At 34.6% G+C, this 27,339-nt stretch overlaps 4 protein-coding genes across 4 annotated transcripts; 2 read left to right on the top strand and 2 right to left on the bottom strand.

The window, feature by feature from the left end:
* Window positions 1–1,990: 1,990 nt before the first annotated feature.
* Window positions 1,991–2,737, bottom strand: LOC117908309. Its single transcript, XM_034821914.1, has one exon. The coding sequence runs from the start codon at window positions 2,735–2,737 to the stop codon at window positions 1,991–1,993; it is 747 nt and encodes a 248-aa protein (XP_034677805.1).
* A 159-nt stretch (window positions 2,738–2,896) lies between these two features.
* Window positions 2,897–3,661, top strand: LOC117908307. Its single transcript, XM_034821913.1, has one exon. The coding sequence runs from the start codon at window positions 2,897–2,899 to the stop codon at window positions 3,659–3,661; it is 765 nt and encodes a 254-aa protein (XP_034677804.1).
* Window positions 3,662–11,938: 8,277 nt separating this feature from the next.
* On the top strand, window positions 11,939–14,036 carry LOC117908306. Its single transcript, XM_034821912.1, has 2 exons — window positions 11,939–12,365; window positions 13,126–14,036. Exons 1-2 carry the CDS (start codon window positions 11,939–11,941, stop codon window positions 14,034–14,036), a joined length of 1,338 nt encoding a protein of 445 aa, XP_034677803.1.
* Window positions 14,037–21,099: 7,063 nt separating this feature from the next.
* On the bottom strand, window positions 21,100–22,630 carry LOC117908305 (transcription factor JUNGBRUNNEN 1-like). The gene is made up of 3 exons (XM_034821911.1): window positions 22,459–22,630; window positions 21,555–21,862; window positions 21,100–21,463 (listed from the first exon to the last, which is right to left on the bottom strand). Exons 1-3 carry the CDS (start codon window positions 22,628–22,630, stop codon window positions 21,104–21,106), a joined length of 840 nt encoding a protein of 279 aa, XP_034677802.1. The 3' UTR covers window positions 21,100–21,103.
* Window positions 22,631–27,339: the final 4,709 nt, after the last annotated feature.

Raw genomic sequence — 27,339 nt, 5'->3', positions numbered from 1 at the left:
TGTCCGGGTGGAATGGGTGATGAAGAATTCCGGATGTGAGATGTCCAGGTGGAATGGCGGTGGAGGGGGGAATTCCGGATGCGATATGTCCGGGTGGAATGGGCGATGAAGAATTCCTTATGTGAAATGTCCGGATGGAACGTGGTTATGAGTAGCATGAAGGATAGGTATGGGTTGTATGGATATGGGGGCTTGGGTGAGTGGTTTTAATGGGTATGTGAAGGAGTGAAGGATGGCATGCACCCGTGAGGCTCCATGTAAGCGAGGGAATGGGATGGAGAATGAATGAGAGGAAGATGAGTGTGGTGGAGGATGCTTGATTCATGCAAGCTTGAGTGAAGAAATAGGTATGACGACCTAGAGAGAGAGGTGGATAGACGAACGACGGGTATGGGGATGCTGGTGAAGTGAGCTTTGCTGCCATGACAACTACTCCAGATTTTCTAGGATCTCCTTCGAGCAAGGATCAGAGAAACAACCCATCCCATGAACAGGCACCAGAAACAGAGGAAGACGAAAAAAACAGAGCACCAAAGAAAACGAATAAATAGATAAAAAACTGCAGAGACTTCACTTCATGAATCATCAGTGAGTCCTCCGAGCAGGTGGGAAAATCATACCACAAGCTACCATGGGCTTGATTCTCGGACATTTCATAATCACAATAGGGGCAGACCAAATTTATGTTCACAATAAAGAGCACAAACACATGGTTACATCCCAACAAACAAACAAGTGGCCTTTAACATCCACCCCAAACAAATCACTGAGCATTCAAATGTCAATAAAAGATATAGAAGATTCATGAACATACCTGGAAATCCCTTTCTCTGCTGAATATTTGAGGCTTCCAACTCACTGTTTCATATTTCGTGGGTGCTCTGCTCAAAAATCCTTCTCAAACGACCGTGGAAAACACCTCCCACTCTCTCTACATCTTCTCTGTTCTTAGCTTCCTACTCTAGTTCAACCAATACTCTTCCCCTCAAAAACTCTCTGAAAAACTGCTTCCCCCCCCCCCTCAAAAACTTCTTCTCCTCTCTTGCTTTTTTTTTTTTTTTTTTTTTTTTTTTTTCTGGTGGAGTGTCCAACTGTTACCCACTTGGATGCAAAATGCATGTTGTAGCCTCCTACTACTCACGAAGAGCAGATCAAAGCGGTACCACGGCGCCGACTGGGTCCAGGATCGACTTGGCAACACATGGCCCTACTTAGTCACTACCGCCAGACTTATTGTTAGGATGTGGCTGCTATCGCCCAGCCACGTGGCGTTCACCCTACTGCTTCTGTTCTACTTCACGGCTCCGCTGCCTCCGGAGGCAAAGACGGACCCCTCTGACATGGCGGTACCACCCCGAATCTTCAACAACGGGGAGAGGAATTCACCCTTTGAGCGGGCGAAGGCCCTCGAAGCAGTGTAATCGTCGAACGCCTGCTGGCCGTTCATAAAGGACGCATAGCTCTGGTTCTTTAGCTTGCTTAGGGAAAAGGAGCTCTTCAAGGTGTCTGTCGCCGTCCCGCCGCTGAGCGTCTGGTTCTGCTCCGCCAGGGCACAGTAGAACCCGTAGCAGTACCCCACCGTGTCCTGGTTCCCAGAGAGAACGTTGTCGAGGTACTGCAGCGCCGTCTGTCGGTTGTTGACATAGGATAGGATCGTTACCCCCAACGTGGGCTGTGCACTGGAGCTGGTGGCGGCCGATGTCAGGGGGTAGGCATTAACCGCGGCCACCGTGTCGTTCAGCGCCACGAAGTCGATCGACCCCCCATAGCTCTCGAACAGGGTCCGCACCGTTTGGAGCAGCACCCGGTAACTGTTGGCCGCCTTCATCTCGCTCTCTATCACCGGCAGCCTAGCAGCAGCGGATTCACATCCGGTCGCGGTCAACATCTTGGGGATTTTCTCGTCCGTGGCGATGGCCTACTTGATGGACATGACGACGGGGTGGCAAGCCTTGTGCCACAGGGCGTCGCAGAGCGCATCCAGGTCGGTCTACCACCATTGGGCGACGGCGGTCGAGGTCCAGTGCTGGCGCTCCATTGCATCAAATGCTCTACGGGATTGCATTTTGGGGTCGCTCAGGTAGTGGTGGCCCGTCATCACGATCGAATAGCCCTGCATAGGCAAGATCCCGACAGCAGACATGTGGGCCACTGTGATTGCAGCCCTGTCGGCCTCTGTCAGCTCTAGTGGAGTTGTCAGGCTGGCCTGCACGTTGGGCTCTAGCTTTGGGTTGACGCTTATGACCGTTTGGCCGCTCTGGTCCTCACTGGCTATGAAGTGAGGCGGCGCAGCCTCTCCGAGGATGAGGTCTGGGGGCTCAATCCGATACAACTCGGCAGTCACAGCCCTTGCCGTACCAACCACGATGGCGGCCTTGTTGATCAACTGTGGGCTCCAGCCGGGGGGTGAGTTCATTGTCAGGGATGTGCGGACGCTGCGTATGTATGCCCCAACGTTGGCGACTGCGTTTTCGGGGGCAAGGTTCTCCACAGGCCTCCAGTGCCACGTTTGAGGGATGCTAGGCTTGATGAAGAGAGACTTCGCGTTGGCAAGGTCCCCGTCGCGCATGTCAAATGTCTTCAGTTGTGTGAGGGGCCCGAAGTCCTCTGTAAACGTGAAGACCAGGTCGGCAGGGGGTTGCACGGCGGGCCCGAAAGGGACGTTGGTGCTCGGAGGTGGCGGCGGAGGCGGTATGTCGCCGAACTGCAGCATCGGAGGCGTCGCAGGGTTAGCCATGTGTTCGCTTATCGATATGGAAACTAGTCTGGTTATCTAAATGGTAGTTGAAATAAAAAAATCACGTATAAGAGTCGTTCACCGAATTGCATGAAGGACTCTTTGGTGATAAACGTATATGTCTGATTTGGGTTCCTCACACAGCTGAAGACATTTGACATGCGCAACGGGGACCCTGCCAACACGAAGTCTCTCCTCATCAAGCCCAGCATCCCTCAGACGTGGCACTGGAGGCCTGTGGAGAACCTTGGCCCGGAAAACGCAGTCGCCAACGTTGGGGCATACATACGCAGCGTCCGCACGTCCCTGACAATGAACTCACCCCCCGGCTGGAGCCCACAGTTGATCAACAAGACCGCCATCGTGGTTGGTACGACAAGGGTTGTGACTACCGAGTTGTACCGGATTGAGCCCCCAGACCTCATCCTCGGAGAGGTTGCGCCGCCCCACTTCATAGCCAGTGAGGACCAGAGCGGCCAAACAGTCATAAGCGTCAACCCAGAGCTGGAGCCCAACGTGCAGGCCAGCCTGGCAACTCCGCTAGAGCTGACTGAGACCGACAGGGCTGCAATCGTGGCGGCCCACATGTCTGCCGTCGGGATCTTGCCTGTGCAGGGCTATTCGATCGTGATGATGGGCCACCACTACCTGAACGACCCCAAAACGCAATCCCGCAGAGCATTCGATGCAATGGAGCGCCAGCACTGGACCTCGACCGCCGTCGCCCAATGGTGGCAAACCGACCTGGATGCGCTCCGCGACGCCCTGTGGCACAAGGCTTGCCACCCCGTCATCATGTCCATCAAGCAGACCCTCGCCACGGACGAAAAAATCCCCAAGATGTTGATCGCGGCCGGATATGGATCCGCTGCTGCTAGGCTGCCGGTGATAGAGAGCGAGATGAGGGCAGCCAACAGTTACTAGGTGCTACTCCAGACGATGCGGACCCTGTTCGAGAGCTATGGGGGGTCGATTGACTTCGTGGCGCTGGACGACGCGGTGGCCGCGGTTAATGCCTACCCCCTGACATCGGCCGCCACCAGCTCCAGTGCACAGCCCATGCTGGGGGCAACGATCCCGTCCTATGTCAACAACCGGTAGACGGCGTTGCAGTACCACGACAGCGTTCTCTCTGGGAACCAGGACACGGTGGGGTACTGCTACGGGTTCTACTATGCCTTGGCGGAGCATAACCAGACGCTCAGCGACGAGGCGACGACAAACACCTTGAAGAGCTCATTTTCCCTAAGCAAGCTAAAGAACCAGAGCTATGCGTCCTTTGTGAACGGCCAGTAGGCGTTCGACGATTACACGACTTCGAGGGCCTCCGCCCGCGCAAATGGTGAATTCCTCTCCCCGTCATTGAAGATTCGGGGTGGCACCGCCATGTCAAAGGGGTCCGTTCTTGCCTCCGGAGGCAGCGGAGCCGTGAAGTAGAATAGAAGCAGTAGGGTGAACGCCACATGGCTGGGCGATAGCAGCCACATCCTAACAATAAGTCTGGCGGTAGTGACTAAGTAGGGCCATGTGTTGCCAAGTCGATCCTGGACCCAACCGACGCCGTGGTACCGCTTTGATCCGCTCTTCATGCGTAGTAGGAGGCTACAACATGCATTCTGCATCCAAGTGGGTAACAGTTGGACACTCCACCCAAAATAAAAAAAAAATAAAAAAACAAGAGAGGAAAAGAAGTTTTCTGAAAGGGGGAGAACAGTTTTTCTGAGAGTTTTTGAGGGGAAGAGTATTGGTTGAACTAGAGTAGGAAGCTAAGAACAGAGAAGCTATAGAGAGAGTGGGAGGTGTTTTCCACGGTCGTTTGAGAAGGATTTTTTAGCAAAGCACCCATGAAATATGAAACAGTGAGTTGGAAGCCTCAAATATTCAACAGAGAAAGGGATTTCCAGGTATGTTCATCAATCCTCTATATCTTTTATTGACATTTGAATGCTTAGTGATTTGTTTGGGATGGATGTTAAAGGCCACTTGTTTGTTTGTTGGGATATAACCATGTGTTTGTGCTCGCTATTGTGAACATAAATTTGGTCTGTCTCTATTGTGATTATGAAATGTCCGAGAATCAAGCCCATGGTAGCTTGTGGTATGATTTTCCCACCTGCTCGGAGGACTCATTGATGATTCATGAAGTGAAGTCTCTGTAGTTTTTTATCTATTTATTCGTTTTCTTTGGTGCTCTATTTTTTCCGTCTTCCTCTGTTTCTGGTGCCTGTTCATGGGATGGGTTGTTTCTCTAATCCTTGCTCGAAGGAGATCCTAGAAAATCTGGAGTAGTTGTCATGGCAGCAAAGCTCACTTCACCAGCATCCCCATACCCGTCGTTCGTCTATCCACCTCTCTCTTTAGGTCATCATACCTATTTCCTCACTCAAGCTTGCAGGAATCAAGCATCCTCCACCATACTCATCTTCCTCTCATTCATTCTCCATCCCACTCCCTCGCTTACATGGAGCCTCACAGGTGCATGCCATCCTTCACTCTTTCACATACCCATTAAAACCACTCACCCAAGCCCCCATATCCATACAACCCATACCTATCCTTCATGCTACTCATAACCACGTTCCATCCGGACATTTCACATCCGGAATTCTTCATTGCCCATTCCACCCGGACATATCTCATTCGGAATTCCCCCCTCCGCCGCCATTCCACCCGGACATCTCACATCCGGAATTCTTCATCGCCCATTCCACCCGAACATTTCACATCCGAAATTCTTCATCGCCCATTCCACCCGGACATTTCACATCCAAAATTCCTCCCTCCGCCGACATTCCACCCGGATGTCTCACATCCGGAATTCCCTCCACCGTCATTCCACCCGGATATCTCACATCCGGAATTCTATCCGGCCGACATTCCACCCGGACATCTCATCCGCAATTCTATCCGGCCGACGTTCCACCTTCTCCGGATATCTCACATCCGGAATCCCATTTTGTAAATTCTTTTAAACCCTGGTATTCAAATAGTCCCAATTGTCTCATACTTTATCCTTAGAGTTTCTTTAGGTTCCAAAATCACATTTTTAATCAAACTTTGCTGCCACTTTCATTTTTGGCAAGCAATTTTCATACTTCCTTTGTTTTTAAAATGTTTTGAAGTAAGCAAGGAATCAAATTCCGTAATTCCGAACAATGGAGTTATCGGAATCGATTCATGCAAAATAAATGGGCTTTGGTGGGGGCCCCACATACATGATCTTATGATCTATTGATTGATCTGATTGACTGACTTGGTTATCATACATGATTTATTTATCCTGCTCTATGACATGCTCGAAATTATTCCTTAATTGCTCACTAACCTCACTTCTTGATAGCGCTTTATGGATCGCTGCCCAGGGACGCATCTATATCCGCTCAGGTCATTTTTTTTTGTATGCATGTTTAGGTTCTCACATGTGCATGATCATTCAGAGTATTCATTTATTCCCTCATTCAATTGCCATGATTGCTTCATTTTATTAGTAGAGACCCGATTTTAGGGGCTTAGAGGGGTGCTACGATCTGTACCGTACCTTCCCCACAAGTAACCTGACCCCCGAACCCGACCCGGTTTTTCACAGACCACCTTTTCCGAAACAAGGAGTCACACTTAGGGTTTTTCTTTCTTATTTTGTTTACCCTTTAAAAATAAAACAAAAGTAAGTGGCGACTACAAGTCATTTTCTTAATAAATAAGAATCAATTTTTCAAAAACAAAAATAGAGCTCGCCATTCAAGTGGGAAATGCATTGAGCCGAAATGCGGGGTCCACAAAATGGCGACTCCACTGGGGATCTTTTAGAGGGTCAAAATCGAGTTCGCCTTCGAGTGGGAAACGCATTGAGCCGAAATGCAGGGTCCATAATAGATTATATGATTTTGTTCTTTCTCAAATGGTAGTATTTGTTTGGTACGCAATAAAATTTTAAAAAGAATCGGAATCCATTTGTTAGTGATTATAAAAAACGTTTTTGACTTAAAAAGTGTTTTTGAAAAAAAAAAATAGGTATTTAAAAAAATATAGAAACATTTTTAAAAATCTAAAAAAATCACTTATAATGTTAAAAATCGCTTGTAATATTGTTAGGAGAAATATTTTGTAAATGATTCTTCTAAAAACATTTTTACTATAAACACTTCAAATAAAAACACTGTGAAACATACTTGTAAATCTCAAAATTTGTCCTAAATTTATTTTTACTTTATTTTTTAATTCAATTTTATCCTTACATTTCAAGTTTTATTACATTTTATTTTATTTTTTTCACTTATACCATTTAAATCTTAATTTTTATTATTTTATTTTTATTTTGTTTTTTATTTCTTTTTTATTATTTTATGTTATTTTTATTATTATTATTTTCTTTCGCTTTTTCTTCACCTACTCCACCCACTCCAAGTGCCACGACCATACCTACCCCATCTTCTTTCTTTCTTTTTCTTTTTCTTTTCTTTCCTTTCCTTTGCTTCCCTATTTTTACTCTCCTCTTTTCTTTCTTTCCTTTTTTTTTCTCTTCATTTTTCTTCATTTTTTCCCTCACCACACTCACTCAACCCTTGTTGCCAGTAACACAGCCGGGTAGCTGTGGTCGACGAGCCACTGCCAGCTGGTAACCCCCTTCTCTCTCCTATTCTCCCATTCCACCCATCTCACCATTTTATCTCTTTTCCCCTGTCATTTTCTTTCATTTTTTTTTTATTCTCATTTTCCTCTCTCAACACTGTCATCCTTGAACAAACTTCATTCAATGGTTTCTTCAAATTTGGGTAAGTTTATTTCCTTTTATTTTATTTTATTTTATTTTTATTATTTTTGTTGAATTTCTATGGTAATTTATTCTTGATTATTGAGATTGTTTGTTTGAGCTAATTTTTATTATTTTTGGGTATTCATTTACTTGATTGGAATATTATTTGTAATCTTTAGGTTAAGTTTGGACATTTTTAGTATTAATTTAGACCTTGTATTTTGATTTGTATTTATAATTTAGGTTTGCTAGTTTATGTTTTATTTGGATTTAGTGATTATTGGATTTGAGTTTGTTTATTAAATTAGGTTAGGATTATGACAATATTGAATTTAGGTCTAGTTGAATTTATTTTGTTTTATTATATTTTGGTTTTGTTTTGGTTGTGAATTCGGGTTAACATAAATTGGGTTTGGTTGATTTTGCTTGTATTTTAGTTATTAATTTGGAAATTTTGGGAGAAGGTAGGGGTATTTTTATTAGGTTATATTTGTTAATTTAAGCTCATTTTAATTTGTGAAATTCATTAGATTAATTTGAAATTTGAATTTTGGTTTGAATATTTGTTTTAGATTTTGTACATTTTTTTATATTTACATTTGGACTATTTTTTTTTTTTTCATATGCCCATTCCACTACTTGCATTGAAATTCTATTGGCTGGATATGAATTTATGACACATGGAGCATTGAATTTTATAGAATAAAATAAGGTTTGGAAAGTTGTAGAAAGACATTGAGCTTATTGTAAGCTTGTTTAGGTACATATTTTATTTCCTCACTTCTATTTAGTTTTATTTTTTTATTGGTTTCTATAAATATTTTTTATATATTTATTAGGTATACACAAAATTGAACATTTGATTGTTCAGATATTTTGTTTTAATGAAAGAAACAATTTAATTACCATGTTTTAATAAATAAAAAAATTCCAAAAAAAATGTTATTAGATGAATTAGAAAATTGTTTTGAATAGGGATTCAAAAAATTGTTTTTAGTAATAATTTTCCAAAAAATTATTTGTTTAATAAAAATTGTCCCAAAAAAATTGTTTTGTAAATAAAATTGTCCCAAAAGTTAATTTTTAATAAAATTGCACAAAAATTATTTTTTAAATAAATTTTATTTCCTTAATTAGAATGGGATTAAAAGTCATTTTTGTAAATGAAAGTCTTAAATAACCTTTTATTGAGAATAGAATGAAAGTCATTTTTTCAAATTAAAGTTGTAAAAAACATTTTCTTAATAAAATTGGATTGAAAGTTGTTTTTGTAAATGAAATTTTAAAAAAAAAAAAAATCATTTCTTTTGTAAATAATGTCAAATTGAAATATATTTTTTTGTAAGAAACAATCTTTTGTTTAAAAAAATATTTTTCTAATTAATTTGTAAAAAACACTTTTCTATATAGAAATTAAATTGAAATATTTTGTAAATCAAATTCTTTTTTTTAATGAAATTATTTTTAATAAATTCCTTTAATAACAATGACTATAAATAATTTTCTTGAAAAAAAATTGAATATAAATAAAATTGGATCAAATCACTGTTGGAAATAAATTGAAACTTTTTTAAAAATAAATAAATTGAAACATTTTTAAAAATAAATAAATTGAAACATTTTTTTTAAATAAATAATCTGAAATCATTTATTCAAAATTGCTTGTAATAAACTTCTTTGGAATTTCTTAAAAAAATAATTTTTTGAAATTTATTTTTTTTAATTAGTTTGATAAATCAATTTACATAATCCCCTTATAATTTATTTTGTGCATTTTTTTAATTTGATTTTATTGTCATTTTTGTGTATATTGATTTATGTCTTTAATCTTGATTTGGTGTAAGATGTGTTAGAAATATAGCTAGATTATGATTAAATGCATGTTATAGAAGAAGGGCATGAAGACAAATAATAATCTTTTATACCGATGTGGGTTTGTCAATGGTAGGTGACAATCCGTGGTCCTACACTACGATGTCGTGTACCTTAAAATTTTTAAACTTTTATGCGGTCTGTACTCTCAAGACATCCTTGAAAGATTAAGAGAGTGTTTAATAAAAGTGACAATTCGTGGTCCTACATTACAGTGTCATGTACCTTAAAATTTTAGAACTTTTATGTGGCCTACATTCTTGAAAGACCAAGAGAGTGTTTAATAAAATGGTCCTACACCATGGTGTCATGTGCCTTAAAAACTTCAAACTTTTATGTGGCATGTACTCTCAAGACATCCTTGAAAGACTAATAAGAGAGTGTTCAATAAAAGTGACAATCTGTGGTCCTACACCACGATGTTATGTACCTTAAAAACTTCAAACTTTTATGTGGTATATACTCTCGAGACATCCTCAAAAGACTAAGAGAGTGTTTAATAAAAGTGACAATCTGTGGTCCTACACCACGGTGTCATGTACCTTAAAAACTTCAAACTTTTATATGGCTTGTACTCTCAAGACATCCTTGAAAGACTAAGAGGGTGTTTAATAAAATTGAATACTTATTATTTAATGACTTAACTTGATTTTAAGTTAAATTATATTTAAGTCATTAACTCAAAATTTATTAATTAATTTTTGTTTTAGATATTAAGATTGTTTGATAAAATTTATTATAAATTATCAAATTAACATATTTATCTTTATAAATTATAACTAAAACAAAGGAAATTGACTAACAATGTAGGTCTTGAAACAACAAAAAAATCATAGAGGTAATCAGAATAAATGAGAATAAAAATATAGAATAAAAATATACACTTAAGAATAAATTAATTGTTTGTACTTATTATTTAAAGTTTTTTATTGCTTTAAATCATATCATTAAGTTATTTTACCAAACATGTATATTTAATTTATTTAATAAGTTAAATTAAGTTATTAAGTTGATTTATCAACATTACTGAATTATTATTTGTTTTTTTAACTTTTAGTTAAAAAAAAAGGGAAAACTGATCAAAATGGACAAAAATCCCTCAATATTGTAAAACTAACCCCCCACTTTTAATAGCCTCCAAAATGACCCGATCTGGACAAAAATACCCCTCAGCTACATCAACTCCTTTTTCCCTCCCATTCTAATTTTATTTCCCTCCATTCACCTCTTTTTTATTATTTCTTCCACTTTTTTTTTTTTTCATTTTCTGCTGTTATTCCGTTTCTCTCTTTTCAGTGCATTTCTTCAAGTCTCACACAGTTTCTCTTCAGATTTCTTCAACTTAAAGCGCTTTAAGTTATGGTTGGATAAACAGTGTACGTTTATTTTTATTTTTCCATATTTTTTTCTTTCATGTTTGATTTATTGAATATTTTCAAACATTTAATGAGATGTAGTAAATATTTAAATAAGTTTGAAATTGTTATAATTTTTTTAATATCATTTACAGCCATGAAAAAATGGATTAAAAGAAGGAAACAATCAGCTTAAAAAGTGTAATGTGGAGAAACATTGTCTATATGGAAAAATCAAATGATGGTAAGTAATAAAACTTATGGAATTTTAAGATGGTTTTGGTATTATTTGCATATTTGTTCTTTATATAGATGTAAATATGTGTTAATAGGGTTTTGATATAATATATAAAGTTATCTTTTTTAGTTATATATCAAAACCTTACGGATATTAAGTTGAACTTGACGTAAGTTAAGATTGTATATAGTTATTTTATAGTAACATTATATTATTGTTATTTTATTTAATTATACTCAATTTGAGTTGAATCATTTGCAAATTACCCTTGACATTAAATGAATTACAACATAACCAATCTTTTAGTAAATAAATATATTTTTATTGTTTAAAATAGTTTAGAGTTACAATGTCTGAATTTATTTAATAACTATGTACATTGTATTTCTATAGCATTATTGGTATTATTTGAGATAGTAAAGATGATTAATAATGTTATTTATTTGTTGTTTATTAAAAAAATAAATATGTGTAATGAAATAATATGTATTTAATAATGAATGAGTTTTTTAAAATTAATACCTACTTATTGGTGCTAATGCTATGATGTAACTAAAAAATATTCTAATATTGTTTGTTGATGCCACTAATTGAATTATTTTGTTGTTTCAATGGTTGATGAAGTAGGAATAATGCTTTTATATGAAGGAGAATGGGTACGAGATGGAAATGTTTTCTATTTTGAAGGAAGTAAAGGTAAAGGCATTGAGATCCCGAAAACTATATCATATAAAGAGTTATTAGGGGTTGTCCATCATATTTTGAAGCTAGATCTAACAAATTGTTTTCTTTCAATGAAGTATGTATTCAATGCCAACATACCCACAAGTCCTATACAACTAACTGATGATGGGGATGTGAAATTCTTTATTGGTTTAAATTGTACAAATGGTAAGCTGTTTGTTCCATTGTGCATCACAGTTGAAAAGAGAATTGATAATCACAATTAGAAATCAAATTGCAATTCTTATTTTGAATGTCATATGTCTTCTAAGATTGATAAAGAATTGAATGAGGACTCAATGTTGATGCAAAAAAGTAGACACATTCATTGTGATTCAGTTGAAACTCTTACTGTTGATGGTGAAAATGGACCAAGATTTCAAAATGAGTCACTTGAAGGGTATAAAGTTCATGATTGGAACATGAATGAGACTGCAATTAATGAGGAGGATTATAGGATGAATACTAACCCTACTAGTGATAAGCAAGTGACCCAAATTGGCTCATTCAGAACTGGTTCAGCTCAGAGTGCAGAAATCTTGACCATGATTGATACAAATGATGGTTTCATACATGACAATCCCATTATAATCGAAGATGTAGCAAATGAAAGACAAAACATGATGCAACAACCTATAGTTAGTGGAATTAGTGATGACCATATAGAAAAGCACCAAATATACTCAAGTAAGAAAGAATTACAAAAGAAGTTGTATATGATGGCTCTGAAAAGGAAGTTTGAGTTCAAAACAACTAAATCCACTACTAAGTTATTGCTTGTTGAATGTTTTGATAAAGAATGCAAGTGGCGAGTTCGTGCTACCAAGTTGGGGATTTCCAATATGTTTCAAATAATGAAATTCTATTCAACACACACTTGTTGGTTAGATATGATGTCTCGTGACAATCGACATGCAAGTAGTTGGTTGATTGGTGAGAGTATAAAAGAAACATATCAAGGGGTTGGTTGTGAATTTCGACCAAAAGACATTGTAGCAGACATTCAAAAGCAGTATGGCGTTCAAATAAGTTATGATAAGGCGTGGAGAGCCAAAGAACTTGCTCTAGGTTCTATTAGGGGATCACCTGAGGAATCTTATAACACTTTACCATCCTATTGCTATGTTTTAGAGCAAAAAAATCCTGGTACCATTACTGATATAGTTACTGATTGTGATAATCAATTCAAATACTTTTTTTATGTCAATTGGTGCATCTCTTGTTGGGTTTCACACATCAATAAGGCCTGTGATTGCAGTTGATGAGACATTTTTGAAAGCAAAATACTTAGGGACTTTATTTATTGTAGCATGTAAAGATGGCAACAATCAGACATACCCTTTAGACTTTGGGATTAGTGATTTAGAAAATGATGCCTCATGGGAGTGGTTTTTACAAAAACTGCATGATGCTCTTGGACACATTGATGATTTGTTTGTGATATCAGATCGACATGGTAGCATTGAGAAAGCAGTACATAAAGTATTTCCTCATGCGAGGCATGGTGTGTGCACTTATCACGTTGGACAAAATTTGAAGACAAAGTTCAAGAATCTTGCAATTCATAAGTTGTTCCATGATGCTGCCCATGCTTATCATGTTTCAGAGTTTAATTTTATATTTGGGAAACTACAGATGATTGACCCAAGAGCAGCAAGATATTTGATGGATATAGGTGTTGATCGATGGGCACGTTCATATTCTACCGGAAAAAGATATAATATCATGACGACAGGGATCGTTGAAAGCCTTAATGCTATGTTGAAAAATGCTAGAGATCTTCCGGTTTTGCAATTGGTTGAAGAATTGAGAAACTTACTTCAAAAATGGTTTGTGACTCGTCAACAACAAGCTATGTCAATGTCAATTGAACTTACCATGTGGGCTGATAGAGAACTTCATTCGAGGTATAATATGTCAGCAACATATCTAGTGGAACCTATCAACTCCAAGGAATGTAATGTTAACTATGCTGGCATTAGTGCTCAAGTGAATTTAGACACTCGTTCATGCACATGTCGACAATTTGATCTTGATCATATTCCATGTGCACATGCTATTGCTGCTTGTAGATTTTACAACATTTCATGTTACACTTTGTGCTCCAAGTATTTTACTACTAAAGCATTGTTATCTTCATATTCAGAGTGTATTTATCCAACTGGAAATGAAATAGATTGGGTAGTACCTAATCATATTCGTGACAAAGTTGTGTTACCACCTAAAACGAGACGTCCAACAGGAAGACCAAAGAAAGTAAGAATTCCTTCTGGTGGAGAGGGTAAGCGCACATCTCGTTGTAGTCGATGTGGTCAATATGGGCATAATCGGAAAACATGCAAACGACCAATCCCTTGATATCATGATAGCTTTGGCACTCTATGAACTTACATGGAATGAAAATTGTAATAGTGAGCTTTTTTGTTTTTTTGGTACCCATGTGAACGGAAATGTAAGTTACTTTTTTGTATAAGGTGATAGGATAAGCACATAGATGAATATTGTAATAATGATCCCTTTTTTTTGCATACCCATAGAAATGGAGATATTTGTTACTTTTGTACATATATGTTATGATGAGTTATATATAAAGTATGAATGAAAATTACATGTTTATTCTCAAACTATGGACTCAACTGTTCTCACATTTATTGATAAGGAACTTGACAATAGTTAAGTTCAGGTTTTGTCTGAAGACTGTAGACTTAACTACCTTCAAGTTTGTACATAAAACAACTTGACAATGGTTAAGTTCAGGTTTTGTCTAAAGACCGTTGACTTAACTGCCTTCAAGTTGGTATATAAAACAACTTGACAATAGTTAAGTTCAGGTTTTGTCTAAAGACTGTGGACTTAACTACCTTCAAGTTTATACATAAAACAACTTGACAATAGTTAAGTTCAGGTTTTGTTTAAAGGCTGTGAACTTAACTACCTTCAAGTTTGTACATAAAACAACTTGACAATAGTTAAGTTCAGGTTTTGTCTAAAGACTGTGAACTTAACTACCTTCAAGTTTATTCATAAAACAACTTGACAATAGTTAAGTTCAGGTTTTGTCTGAAGACTGTGGACTTAACTACCTTCAAGTTTGTTCATAAAATAACTTGACAATAGTTAAGTTCAAGTTAAAATGGCAACTGTAGACACAACTTCCTATGAGTCTATAGAAGATCAACTTGATACCTGTTAAGTCCAAATTAAATATGTTATTCTGGAATAGATTTTGACTTAATATCTGTCAAGTTTGTTCACAGTTAACTTGATAATAGTTAAGTTCAGTTGTTCTATTAAGACTGTGGACTTAACTACCTTCAAGTTTGTACACATAACAACTTGACAACATTCAAGTTTAGTTAAAAGGTCAATTGTATACATAACTATCGAACAACATTCATCAAAATATCCAAGTAGATATATCAACTTGTCCAACTACATTTATCAAAATGTCTAACTACATATATGAAGCTATCCAATTATATACAACAAACCATCCAACTACATTATCAAAATGTGAAATATCAACATGAATTCATTACATAGGCAAGTATTTCATATAAAATAACTCTGCTGCCATCTTTTCCCTAAACCAGTCCATTCGAGCACTTGTTAATGACTTCAATGGATGGTTGTGCATTAAGTATTCAACATATTTGATAACAAACATGCCACAATCACCACTGCATGGTACACAGATAATCAATGTTAGGGTTATTATTAAGGATTAAGTGTATAAGTTATGAAAGTAAATTGAAGATCACTTACTCATTTTCCTGTTGAGGAATATCTTGCAGCCGTTCAATTTCCCATTCCTGGTAGTTAACTTTTGTGTCACCATGAAACCCATAATATGTTATTGCATTCAATATATGCGGCAACAATTTGGCTAATGGTTTAATGGCAACTTGCAATCTTGCATTATTATTGATGCCCATCAATGAGTCATATACATATATAATCCTTCGATGAAGGTGGACAACTCCTAATACCTAGTGACTAGCCCGAACATTGATGGGGACATACACAATGTCAGCATCAGGCCATTTGACAGAATAAAGAAGTTGCAAACCATTGGCATAATCAATAAGAATGTCATTCTCTGGTAATTTGAATTGGTTCCATTTCTTGCCATGCTTAATCCATCTTCAATTTTTTTTTCTTTTTCTTTTCCTCTCCTAAAGAAAGAAAAACTTTCTCCAACTCATCATTACGCACCTTGTTTTCTCCTTTAAAGTATGTGTCCCTTATTCGTAATGATTTTTTATCACATTTTGTAATATGACCAAAACTCAAGCCCGTAATCAATGCAAACTCTTCTTTACTAAATCTTAAGCCCTTTGACTTTAATAAAATCCATATTTCATTGTCTTTTTTGGTTTCACATTAACTTAATAACAATTGATGAACAATTTGGGCTGAAAATCTAAGTTCGGGAAGGAGTAAAAAATGACCAAAACATGATTTTCTAAACATCTCCAATTGTGGTTCAATCAATTTCTTCTTAATATTTTCAATGGCTACCAAGTGAGACAAACATGCAATTTTTCCAGGAAAGTACTCCTCTTTAGGTATTTTAGATATAAAAGATAGGAGAGAAGGAGGAATGTCAATCTGCAAGATAATAACAAATTGTAAAAATATCAATATAAATTGAGCAAAATTATATTACCAAACTTATCCAACTATGTTAAATCCATCATTTCGTATTACTTCTTAACATAGACTTTATTTTCCTATTATTTAAGGATGTCATGTCAAATGCTAATATTCTAAAGATATTATTTTACTAATGCAATTGAAGCTATTATATTTTACTAAGTTGCAGCTACAAAAAATTGGAGACATTATTCTAGTGTTTATTGAAATTTGAAACAAAACCAAACCATTTTGAAATTGCCACCTGTTGACAATGAACTTGATAGCAGTTAAGTTCAGTTTTTTCTTAACATATATATTTAAATCAAAATTCTAAATATTTGGATAAAATAATTTCATAAAAATTATATTCAAATACATTATAAATTCATAACAAATAACTTCATTACACAAAATTTCAAAACCTTTTGATGGTAAACTTGATAGTAGTTAAGTTTAGTTTTTTCTAATCATTCAAATATTGCTTTAAACCTTGGACTATAACCTCACTGAAAAAATTTCAACATTAGATTATCAATTCATGAAAAATAAATTCATAAAAAAAAGGATAATCGATTAAAAATGATAAAATTAAAAAAAAGATCAAAATTTCAAGTAGAAAATTAATGTTTACTGAATCGGTTGATTTCTTCTCATTTTCTGATGACGATGACGAGGTTTCAAACTTGGCTTTCTTTCACTTCTTTTTTTTCCCAAAATTTTATACCTCTTCTGTTTCCTATTTTTCATCACCAAATTTTTTTCTTCCTCCATTTTCATGAACTGAATCAACACACAATATCAGAAAGATGAAAAATAGGGTTTGATTGAAAAAAAATAAAAAATGAACCAAAATAAGACACTTAGGGTTTCTTCTCATTTCATGGATGAAGATTCATATGTACAGTTCGAAAAACTAAAATCAAAGAATGAAACAATGAAACTTACTTTCTGTTTTTTCTTTGTGTCGTGTTGCCTTTTTGTTCTCTTGCAATAAACGGAAAAATCCTTCGTGATTTATTTCTCGCAGGTTAACAGATGGAACAAATGGGTTTGCAGGGTAAGGAAGAGACACAACACAAGGGAAAATTGAAGTTGGAGGGAAAATGGGCTAAAAAGATAGCTGAGGGGGTATTTTTGTCAGAATTGGGTCATTTTTTAGACTTAAATAAGTGAGGGGTTAGTTTTGCAATATTGAGGGATTTTTGTCCCTTTTAATTGGTTATCCCAAAAAAAAAACCTCTTTTCAAATTTTACAATTTTCTAGAGCTCTCAAGTTCCATGGTTGTTAAAGAGGAGCCGCCTAGTACATTATTTATGGACTTTCGCAACTCCTTTGTTAGCGAACGATGCATTAACACCTCCTCCTCGGAGTAAACTCCCTCAACCGACCAATCAGACGGTGCTAGCAGGAAGTCCAACCAATAGTAACAACGTGCACGAATCAATGAATGGTTGCCAACAAACCGACCAATCATACTTCACCCCCAAACCGACCAACCAAGTGCACCGCCTTTTTTTACCAATCATAGATTGACACGTGGACAATCCTTAATCACGGGCACACCTAACAGCTTCCGCAAGCCAATCATATTGTTACACTCAACCGGCCGGTTCTGCGGACGTATGATATTATGACACCTAGCATTCATGATTGTGACACGCAAGAGCTTCTTCTGACCAATGAAGTTATGACATTCAATTGGCACTATATATAGCTGAAGGGGTGTCATTTTAAGCACGGCGTTTGAAACTTCGACCACAATTGCTCTCATGCAGCGTGTCTGAAAATGATCACCGACCCTGTCTTTTTTGAGGCGAACTAATCGGTCAACTCGATTTATTAGCCGGACTCCTACCCTCAGCAAATGGGATCGACCAGGTCAAATTGGACTAGCCCTTCTCCATGCCGTTGATTGTTCAAGTTATGTTGAGTTGGCCACTAGCGGATGAGGTCCCCATCTAGGGTTTTAGACCCGACCCTTCCACGTAGTAATGCTCTTGCTTCCTATATTCTATTGTGTTAAAAGGTACGAACTATCATCGTCTATACGAACTTAACATTTTTTATGTTTTTGTTTGAAGAGTAGTGTATTTTTTATATAAATATCTTTAATTATTTTAAGTATTTATATATGTTTTAATTGAAATGTTATTTTATAATATATATATACAAGTAAAATCATAAAATGCAGAAGAGTTAGATTTTTAAAATTAAGTTTTTAACTACTCTTTTAATCAAATAATCATTTTTTTTTTACTTTTGTCTGTCTTCATCAATTCCGAAATTCAAAATTCATACTTCCTATATTTATTTTTTTAGTGCGTTTGATTAAAAAATAAAGTTTACGAAACCTTGTTTGGTTTAAAGTTTTACTTAATATAAAATAATTATAAAAATATATATGATTAAATTTTTATATAATTCAAATTTTATGAGATATATTGATATAACCATTATGATATTATATATCACCACTAATAATAATAAAATACTTTTTATACATTGTATATGGTTTAATTATTATATTATATTTGTTTATCATTTTTAAATTTTGTTTTATTTTTATTTTAAAGTGATTGATTAAAATATTTTAATATACTTATGATTAATCAACTAAATTGTTCAAATATAAAAAATATATCCATTTATAATAATCAATACGGTAACAAATAAACAAAATACTTATAAAATATATATGAGAAAGATAGTAAATTTTATTGAAAAAAAATATAATAAAATGTATATATGGTGAAGATTTTATAAATTATTAAATTCTAGTTTCTTTTCCTTATGATTATCATAAATAATTCCGAAATAAATTTGACAAAATTCGAATCGCCTTCTTGAAATTATGTTTTGCTTGTTTTTCAATTTGACACAGTTTAGGCATTGTTAAATTGAAATAAATTTTAGATAAAAAAATATTAATATTAATTTAGAAAAAGTTAATTATTTATTATTATATTATACATATAAAATAAGTAGTATTTCTCCATTTAACCCAAAGATTAAAATTTCTTAAATGGGTTCTTTAATTATTAATCCAATAATTTTAATCACACAAGTACATAAGTGATTTACATAGAAAAATCATTCATAAAGTCTCTGGAAACCTTGTGGATATAAAAACCATAGGATTAACAAACTGTAAAACTATAATCCATTAATTTTGAAGAAGCACGTACACAAATTTATTTCGTAATTGTTACTCCCTCATAAATCCATTAATTTTTTTGCTTAGTGGATTCTTCAACTCCTTGAGGTGGTATGATTTTATTAGTTGAATCTCATGAACAAAAAGATACTTCTTGAGAGAGTCGGGTTAAGTGCAAAGATAATGAAGTAAGACTTAGTATAAAGAAAAGCTGCTCTACATTAGACATATGTACAAGATAAACCGTAGTGTAATGGAGGTTAAAATAGAAATCAAATTTTACCCAAATAGAAATTAGGATCTCGGAGAAATTTTGGAAACTTGGTAAATTTGGGCAATCCTATCTCAAGCACTAAGCACCTGCTAAGGCCGCTTAAGCGATGAGAGCACCCTTGAGGGCGCTTTAGTGCTCTAATTAAGATTTCTATTTTTCTCAAATTTTAAACTCCCAGTCTCCTTTTTCTTAATGTACAACATTCAACTAAAATTGTTTTCCAAGTTCACTTCATTTCCAATTTCCATATAAGTGTATTTTATGTCTTTTATATCATTATTTCCAATTAATTCAACCATGCTTATCGATATAATTCTCGAAGATTTTGTTTTAACCAAAAGTTTTCATAGGAATTGCAAATCAGAGTAACGTAATCCTAAATCAGAATGAAAGGAACAAAAATTTAAAAAAAAAATGAATGGAACATAATAAAAGCAAATCAGTCAATATTTTATTACAAATATACATTTATTGTGATGTCCCGTGTTGAATAAGAGAGAGTTTTTTATACTATATAAGTATAGATTTCTCTTAACCTTATAGATGTATTTTAAAGTCGTAATAGCCCATTTGGGTTCAAAGTAGACAATATCTATACGGTTGAATACGAGTCGTTATAAATGACATCAAAGCCGATTCTTGACCCTGGTATAAGAGTTTGTTTGGCCCCGTGAGGGGTGTCAGTTTATTTGGTTTTATAATCCCATGGGACATAACAATGATATTGTGTTTACATGGGAGATGTTTGCGACGTCTCACATCAAATAGGAGAAAAAGTTTATGTCATTATGTAAGTATGGACTCCTCTTAACATTGTAGATATGTTTTAAAGTCATGCGAGTCTCTTTAGGCTTAGAACGAATAATATCTACACAATTATATACGAGTTATTATATTTATTACCTAATAATTTTTTATAGAGTACTATAGATCTGTTTGGTCTAGTAAAGTTTCCTAATAATTAGTATAATATTTCAGGTTATGTTCATTTCCGAAAAGTACTAAGGAAAGAAAAAGGTGTTACGAAAAATCTTATAATATTTGGTTTCATTATGAAAAAATATGAAAGAAAATAAAATATAATTAAAATTAATTAAAAATTTATACATTTTAAAATTATTTAATCTTTATATAATAAAGAAAAATAAGTGAAATGAATTTGAAGAAGTATTTAGAAATAATTTATTGACTTTGAATTTATTTTTTAGTTTTCTTGAACTTTTTCTTTTCTTCAACTTTTACTCTCTATTTTCTTTCCCTCATCATTTTTACTTGAATATTTCGAAACCAAATATAGCCTTAATTTCAAAAATGGAAGTGCAAGGTGAATTCAGCTACAAGCAAAATTCCATAGTTATTCACAGATGATATGGATCAAAAGCAAAATCCATGGCTGATACAATCTCATCCCAATTCCCATTTGTAAAGAACTCCCTAGCTTCCTCACTCAAAACAGTTGAGCATGACTCCGGCTCTGAACCTACATGCAACTGGATCCTGCCATCCATACTGTGACCAACAACAGGCTTCTTCTCATCATCAAGAGCAGCTGAAGCTCCAAAACTAATATTGTAATATTCCAAGTTTTCCGAATCAGCATCGCATGTTTTAGGTCTTGCACTCACTGGATTGTGTCTAGCAGATGATTCTCTCCAATCTGGTGTGTACTTTCTGTAAGACACATCTCGCTTGAAAATTCGGCATAGTGTCCATATTTCCTGCAACCTCACAAAGAAAAACATGTAATTTTCAAACACACAATTAATTCACGTGTGTATATATTTCTGAGTTGTTTATTTTTTTTCTTACAGCTTCTTGGTCAGCAGCCTTGGCATTGGGGAGGTCGGTATTTTTCTGGTTTGCGGGGAGGCGAAACTCATGCATCATCCAATCAGTTTTGGTGCCTTTTCCTGCACTTCCACGGTAGTATACTAAGGATTTCTTCAGCCCAATACAGTCATGGCCTTCTCCATTGTTAGAATATATTGGCTTGTCTATGCCTGTGGCTTTCCAAAATCCGGACCTCGTGACTCTGTTGGGTCTTATGCTATTCCTGTATTTTCTTTCTCTTTTGCAAAAGAAGTACCATTCCTTGTCTGTAAGAGTATTAATATTTTCTGCATATTTACAAGACATATCAGAGGAAGAAGATCTCTCAAGCATATATACAAAGATTTGGGACACAAAATGGGTTGTTGTACTGAATAAAAGTGGGCTTGAAGTATATATATATATATATTGCTTTCCCCTTATGAAAAAGGGTTTTCATTTTTTCTCTATAAATCTCATGTCAGTGCAGTTGTCCCTGTTAATCAATTTTCTTTGTGTCAATAGTTTGCAAGAAGAAGGGCCTCAAATCAAATGAATATTAAGGCTAGCTAAATCAGAGGAACCCCATGCATACATGGCCTCTGGATCCATATGGAAATCCTATTTTGTTTTCTGTCAAGGAAAAAGTAAAGAAGTAGAAGGACTGAAAAAGCAATGCCCTAGAATTATAAACCTGAAGCTGCTTCTATTATTGTTTGTTACCATGCGAAAGCAACAATCTCATGAGACATGCCTGTGTATATATACATATAGATAGTTAAGACAGTTTCTTCAGATGTTGGTGAACCTTCCAAACCCTAATTGAAAGAGAACCTAAGCAAGTAAAACACTATCATAAAAATCAAAAGAAGACAGAAATCAAACTGGGTATGGAATAGCGTACTCGCAAGATCCCAGGGTTCGTATTTGTAGATGTCGATCTGCTTGATGAATTCAATACTGATCAGCTTCTTCTCGATCTTTCTCTGAAGATAAAATGAAACAAGTTCTTCATCTGTGGGATGAAACCGAAATCCCGGAAGCACAACTTGATCATCATCCTTTGTTGCATCCATGCTACTCTTGATCATTATTCTGCTGCACCTCTTTATTTCTCTAGCTCTCTCACCCTCTGAACCTGAAACCTTCTTATAATGGGAAGGGTGTTTGAGAGATGATGTGCTGGTCAAATCATTAACTTTGACTTTCTGCTAATGAATTGGAAGGAGTTTTCTCTGGCTTACCTCACCTTGTATTAAATCATTGAAGACAGAGGAAGATAAAGAAGTTGATTTTGTGTGGTGGACTTCTCCTTACTAGTTCATTCAATGCCAATATCATCTTCAGGAGGCAAAAGCAAAAAAATTAAATATAAAAACAAAATAAAAAATGCCATGCATTTTCAATAAAATTCTTGGTTTAGATATTTACAACGCAATGCAGCAAATGTAATTTGTTTTAAATGTTAAAAAATATATACATTTTTATTTACATTCCAATACTTAGGGGTGTAAACAAAACCGAAAAAACCGACAAATTGATCAAAACCAATCAAAATCGATCATATTAATTTGTTTTCAATAATAAAAAAGGTTGATAAGTTTTAAAATTCATATATAATTATTTGATATTTGATAAGTTTTTTATATTAAATTCTATTAAAGTAATTCATTGTTTTTATATTATAATCAAATTAATTCTAAATGCATTCAACATATTTTTAACACTAAATCTAAGTTGATTTTAATTAATTTTAAAAACAAAGACCTAATATAAACACAAAATTAATAGGTTTTAAATTCAAAGCAAACCTAAATTTACAATTGGATTGAGGACTAAAAAAGTTCATTAAGTTAGGTCGAAATTGATCCACAAAAACCGAAAGACGACCTTAAAAAACTTGGTTTTGTTTGGTTTTTCACTTCAAATTTGGTTGGTTTGGCTTTATTTATATATAAAATCGATTATATTGGTTCGGTTGATTTTTTACTCAAAACTCAACCGAATGGACCTTATTTACACCCTACAAATATTTTAAAATGTGATTGATGAAAAATTGCATTATAAGAATATTTATGTTGGTTTTTATCAAAGATTCAAACTTAGAATTGGGTTTTCCCAAAGTCAAAAACTTTTCCCGATCACCAATAGTACTGCACTACGATTTGATTAAGCTCTCCTTTATATATAACTATAAAATGATATAAGATGACAAGGATGGTGTATGCTAGTTAAACACTTACTATGAGACATAATTATAGCATATGTAGACTAAACACTTGCCCTATAATTGAGAAAAAGGGTTAATTTTGTCAACCATAATATATGATTATCGTCTACCTTCTTTATAAGGTGTTAAAGATATTAAGTAGATTTTATTTAGTTTAAGGTTTGAATGCCTCAAGAATTTTTATTTTTATATAGATTAATACAACATTGGTTGTGGCTTAGTTAAAAATATATTTTCTTATCATGAAATAAAAAAACTTAAGATCCATTCGATAAAACTTAATATTTATTACTTAATGATTTAAATTGATTTTAAGTTAAACTATATTTAAATTATTAACTTAAAACTTATTACCTTAAATATTAAAATTGTTTAATAAAATTCATTTAAAATTTGTTTTAAATCATCAAATTAACATATTTATTCTTATAAATTATAATTATGGCAAATAAAGTCGAGTAATAATAGAGGTCGTGAAATAAAAAAGGATGTCGAGGAGGTAACTAGAGCAAATGAAGATAAAGGTAAAATAAAGATATAGATTTAAAAATAAGTTAATTGTTTTTACTTATTGCCTGTTTTTTACTTTGAGTCACACCATTAAGTTATTTTACCAAATATACTTAATGACTTAAATTAAGTTATTAAGTTAGTTTACTAAACACCCACATAGTGATCTTCCTCCATTTATATTTATTGTATTTGTAAGGGAAATATGAGAGTTGTTTGATTTGAATTATCTGATTTTATTTTAAACATCTATATAATTTCAATGGTAAAATAGTTAATAGAAAAATTAATTTAAAGACTCATAAAATCATGCTACAATCACTTTAACATCATTTGTCTACTTTTGAGCCTCAGATTACGTAACTTATTTTATATCTTTGTTGACCCTATGATGATATTTTTCATGCTTTTTTAATATTCTGCAGAAAAGAACATCTAACCAAAACAATCCTGAAGGCAAACTAAACCCATGCTTTCTTCTAGGACCTCAACCACATCCAAACCAAGTCCAAGTTGATTAATTTTCTTCTTCCTCCTTTTTCATCTTCAATTTTTTTTTCTTTTTGTTTTTTTTTAGCTTTTTGTGCTATGGGGATCGAAAGCCTTTCAGAGGGTGCGCATTCTTTGACTAATAGACGAAAAGAATGTGAAGGTTCCCTTAAGTAATTGAAGTTATATATATATAGGGAACCAAATTTCAAAGGTGTATGAATTTATGGTGCAGATGCAGTTATTTCCGTAACAAGTTTGAAATTCTATGCCTTTGAAAATTGGTGAAGCTTGGACTTTTAATGCTGGAAATCAAAGAGGGGACCAATGATCTAGAAGCAGCTGGAAGTACGTTTTCGTAGGTGTTGAAAGAACAAGCAGAAAATGAAAAGGAAAAAAGAAAGGGTAGCATCTAAGGTCGTGAGCCTGACACGGTTTGTTTCACAATTTGACATCTTCAAGCCTTTCATTAATACGAATTTTTGGTGATGGTATTGCTGCCGTTGACCATAGGGTTGTGGAAATCTAAGAAAGGGTGTAGAAAGGTCCAAAATAATATATTAAAAAAATAAGTAAAATCTCAATAAATTAATAATCAATAAATTGATAATCTTAATTAGATGATATTTTTTACGGGTCTCAACTTAGGACCAATGTGCTAAATTAATAATTTGATAAATTTATAAGATAATTTATTATAGAAAAATCTATGTAGTTTAATTTAGGTTCAACTTATATATAAATTAATAATTTCATAATATGAAATTAAATCATTATGATTTGTCTAGGATATCTCTAGAAAATATGTATCCAATTTTGTTTTTTCTCGACTTTTTATAATGTGAAAAGAAGTTTTGGTGTGGTGTTCTAATATTGCAACAAGAAAGTATTCAACCACTTTGAGCGCTTCTTTGCATGAGACAGACTCCATAATAGAAATGTTATTTTCAACATCGTCCTCTCCATCGTTCTAATATTCCATGCATGTTTTTTGGCATGATACTCAGTTCATATTGTGCAAGTTTAAATTCTTGAAACACTATGGTTTAGCATACTTCCCGATAATACATAAAAGAATTTTTTTTCTAATCATAATGATAAAAAGGATTGTTGAGTTCTTTCACTGATCCAAAATTTCTCATTCCTATGTCATTCAATTGCAACCATTCTCTGGAATGGTATCCCAATCTGGCAAGAGATATTGGAACGGTAACTGAAAGAAAATGGGAAGTTGCAGAAATGAATTTAGTAAGTGATTGAAATGAACAGGAATGGAAGATTTTGAATGGATAACCAATGGAAGATCTTTGGTTTGTAGCTATGAAACTTGTTGGATTAATGTCTTTGTAGTGTTTGTTTTTTGGCTGAATAGAAAAAACGAAAATATTTGGCTTTTTCTATTCAACTAAAAGTAACATGTTGACATCGTCCAACATAACTAAAGTGAATCTATTGATAACAAGTTCACTTTAATTATGTTAGACGATGTCAACAGGTTATTTTTAACTTAATAGAAAAAGTCAAATATTTTGACTTTTTCTATTCAGCCAAAAAACAAGCACCACCTAACTATTGGAATTTCTTTATTCTAAGATCACCCAAATTATTGGAATTCCACAGAAAAATGACAGAGAAATCGGGATTAAATTCATTATTAAGTGATAATAGAAAACTTTCACATTCAAATTCATTCGACTGCCAAACAAAAACCATAAATTCAAACTCTTTTCCTTCTTTGTTTATTAACTAAATCCCATTTCTCACTATTTCACACCAAAAATAGAGAAGAACTGAGCCAATGACAGTACCTAGCTCAATTGCATCTGCATAAACTTGTAGTCCAATCGAATTAGGAGGCGGGGCAGTGGTCGACTGTGGGCAGTGATATCAGATATGACCCAAGGATTAATCACCAGCTTCTTAGGAGTCGAAACCTATACAAAAATCATTCATAAGGCAAATTCCTTCTTGCAGTCAGCAATTTGAAGCTCATTAAGAGACGCAAGGCTACCTATCCAGCCTGATAATGTGGTTAAACTAGAACAATTAACGGTTTTTAGAATCTCAGTGGTGGTATCATGTAGTCGAGGCCCCATTACTAGAGAGGCCAACATAGGAACAGGTAAAAAATATAGCTGATCCAAACTTCCAAGTACCTGGAAAAATAACCATCGTCATCACCATTAACTAACAAATGAAGTCTCTGCACCATTTTTTCCAAGGATTCAGGGGCAGTGAGAAGTTCAGACTATCACACCTCTGAATGTTTGGTACTTGAGAATTGAGTTGTGGGAGCCAGTGAGACAAAAGCCCATGAAAATCGTCAATTTCAAGTTAGTTGAAAGAACTAATGAGATCACTTTGACAATACCCCTTTTTGCATTGACTTGGCAAAAATAACATCTACAAAAAAATAGACAACCTAAGAAATTTTCAAGACAAACAAAAAGGGACAAGACCATCTTGGCAAACGATTATAATCATTGATTATAACAATCAAAGTATGCACACTAGTGATTGATAACTTTAAAAAATAAATTTCAAAGTTTACTAGTA

The sequence above is a fragment of the Vitis riparia genome, chromosome 19 (genome assembly GCF_004353265.1).
Source record: "Vitis riparia cultivar Riparia Gloire de Montpellier isolate 1030 chromosome 19, EGFV_Vit.rip_1.0, whole genome shotgun sequence".
Taxonomy (NCBI): Eukaryota; Viridiplantae; Streptophyta; class Magnoliopsida; order Vitales; family Vitaceae; genus Vitis; species Vitis riparia.
The sequence above is the reverse complement of the archived record's forward strand: the minus strand, read 5'-3'. Positions and strand labels throughout refer to the sequence as shown.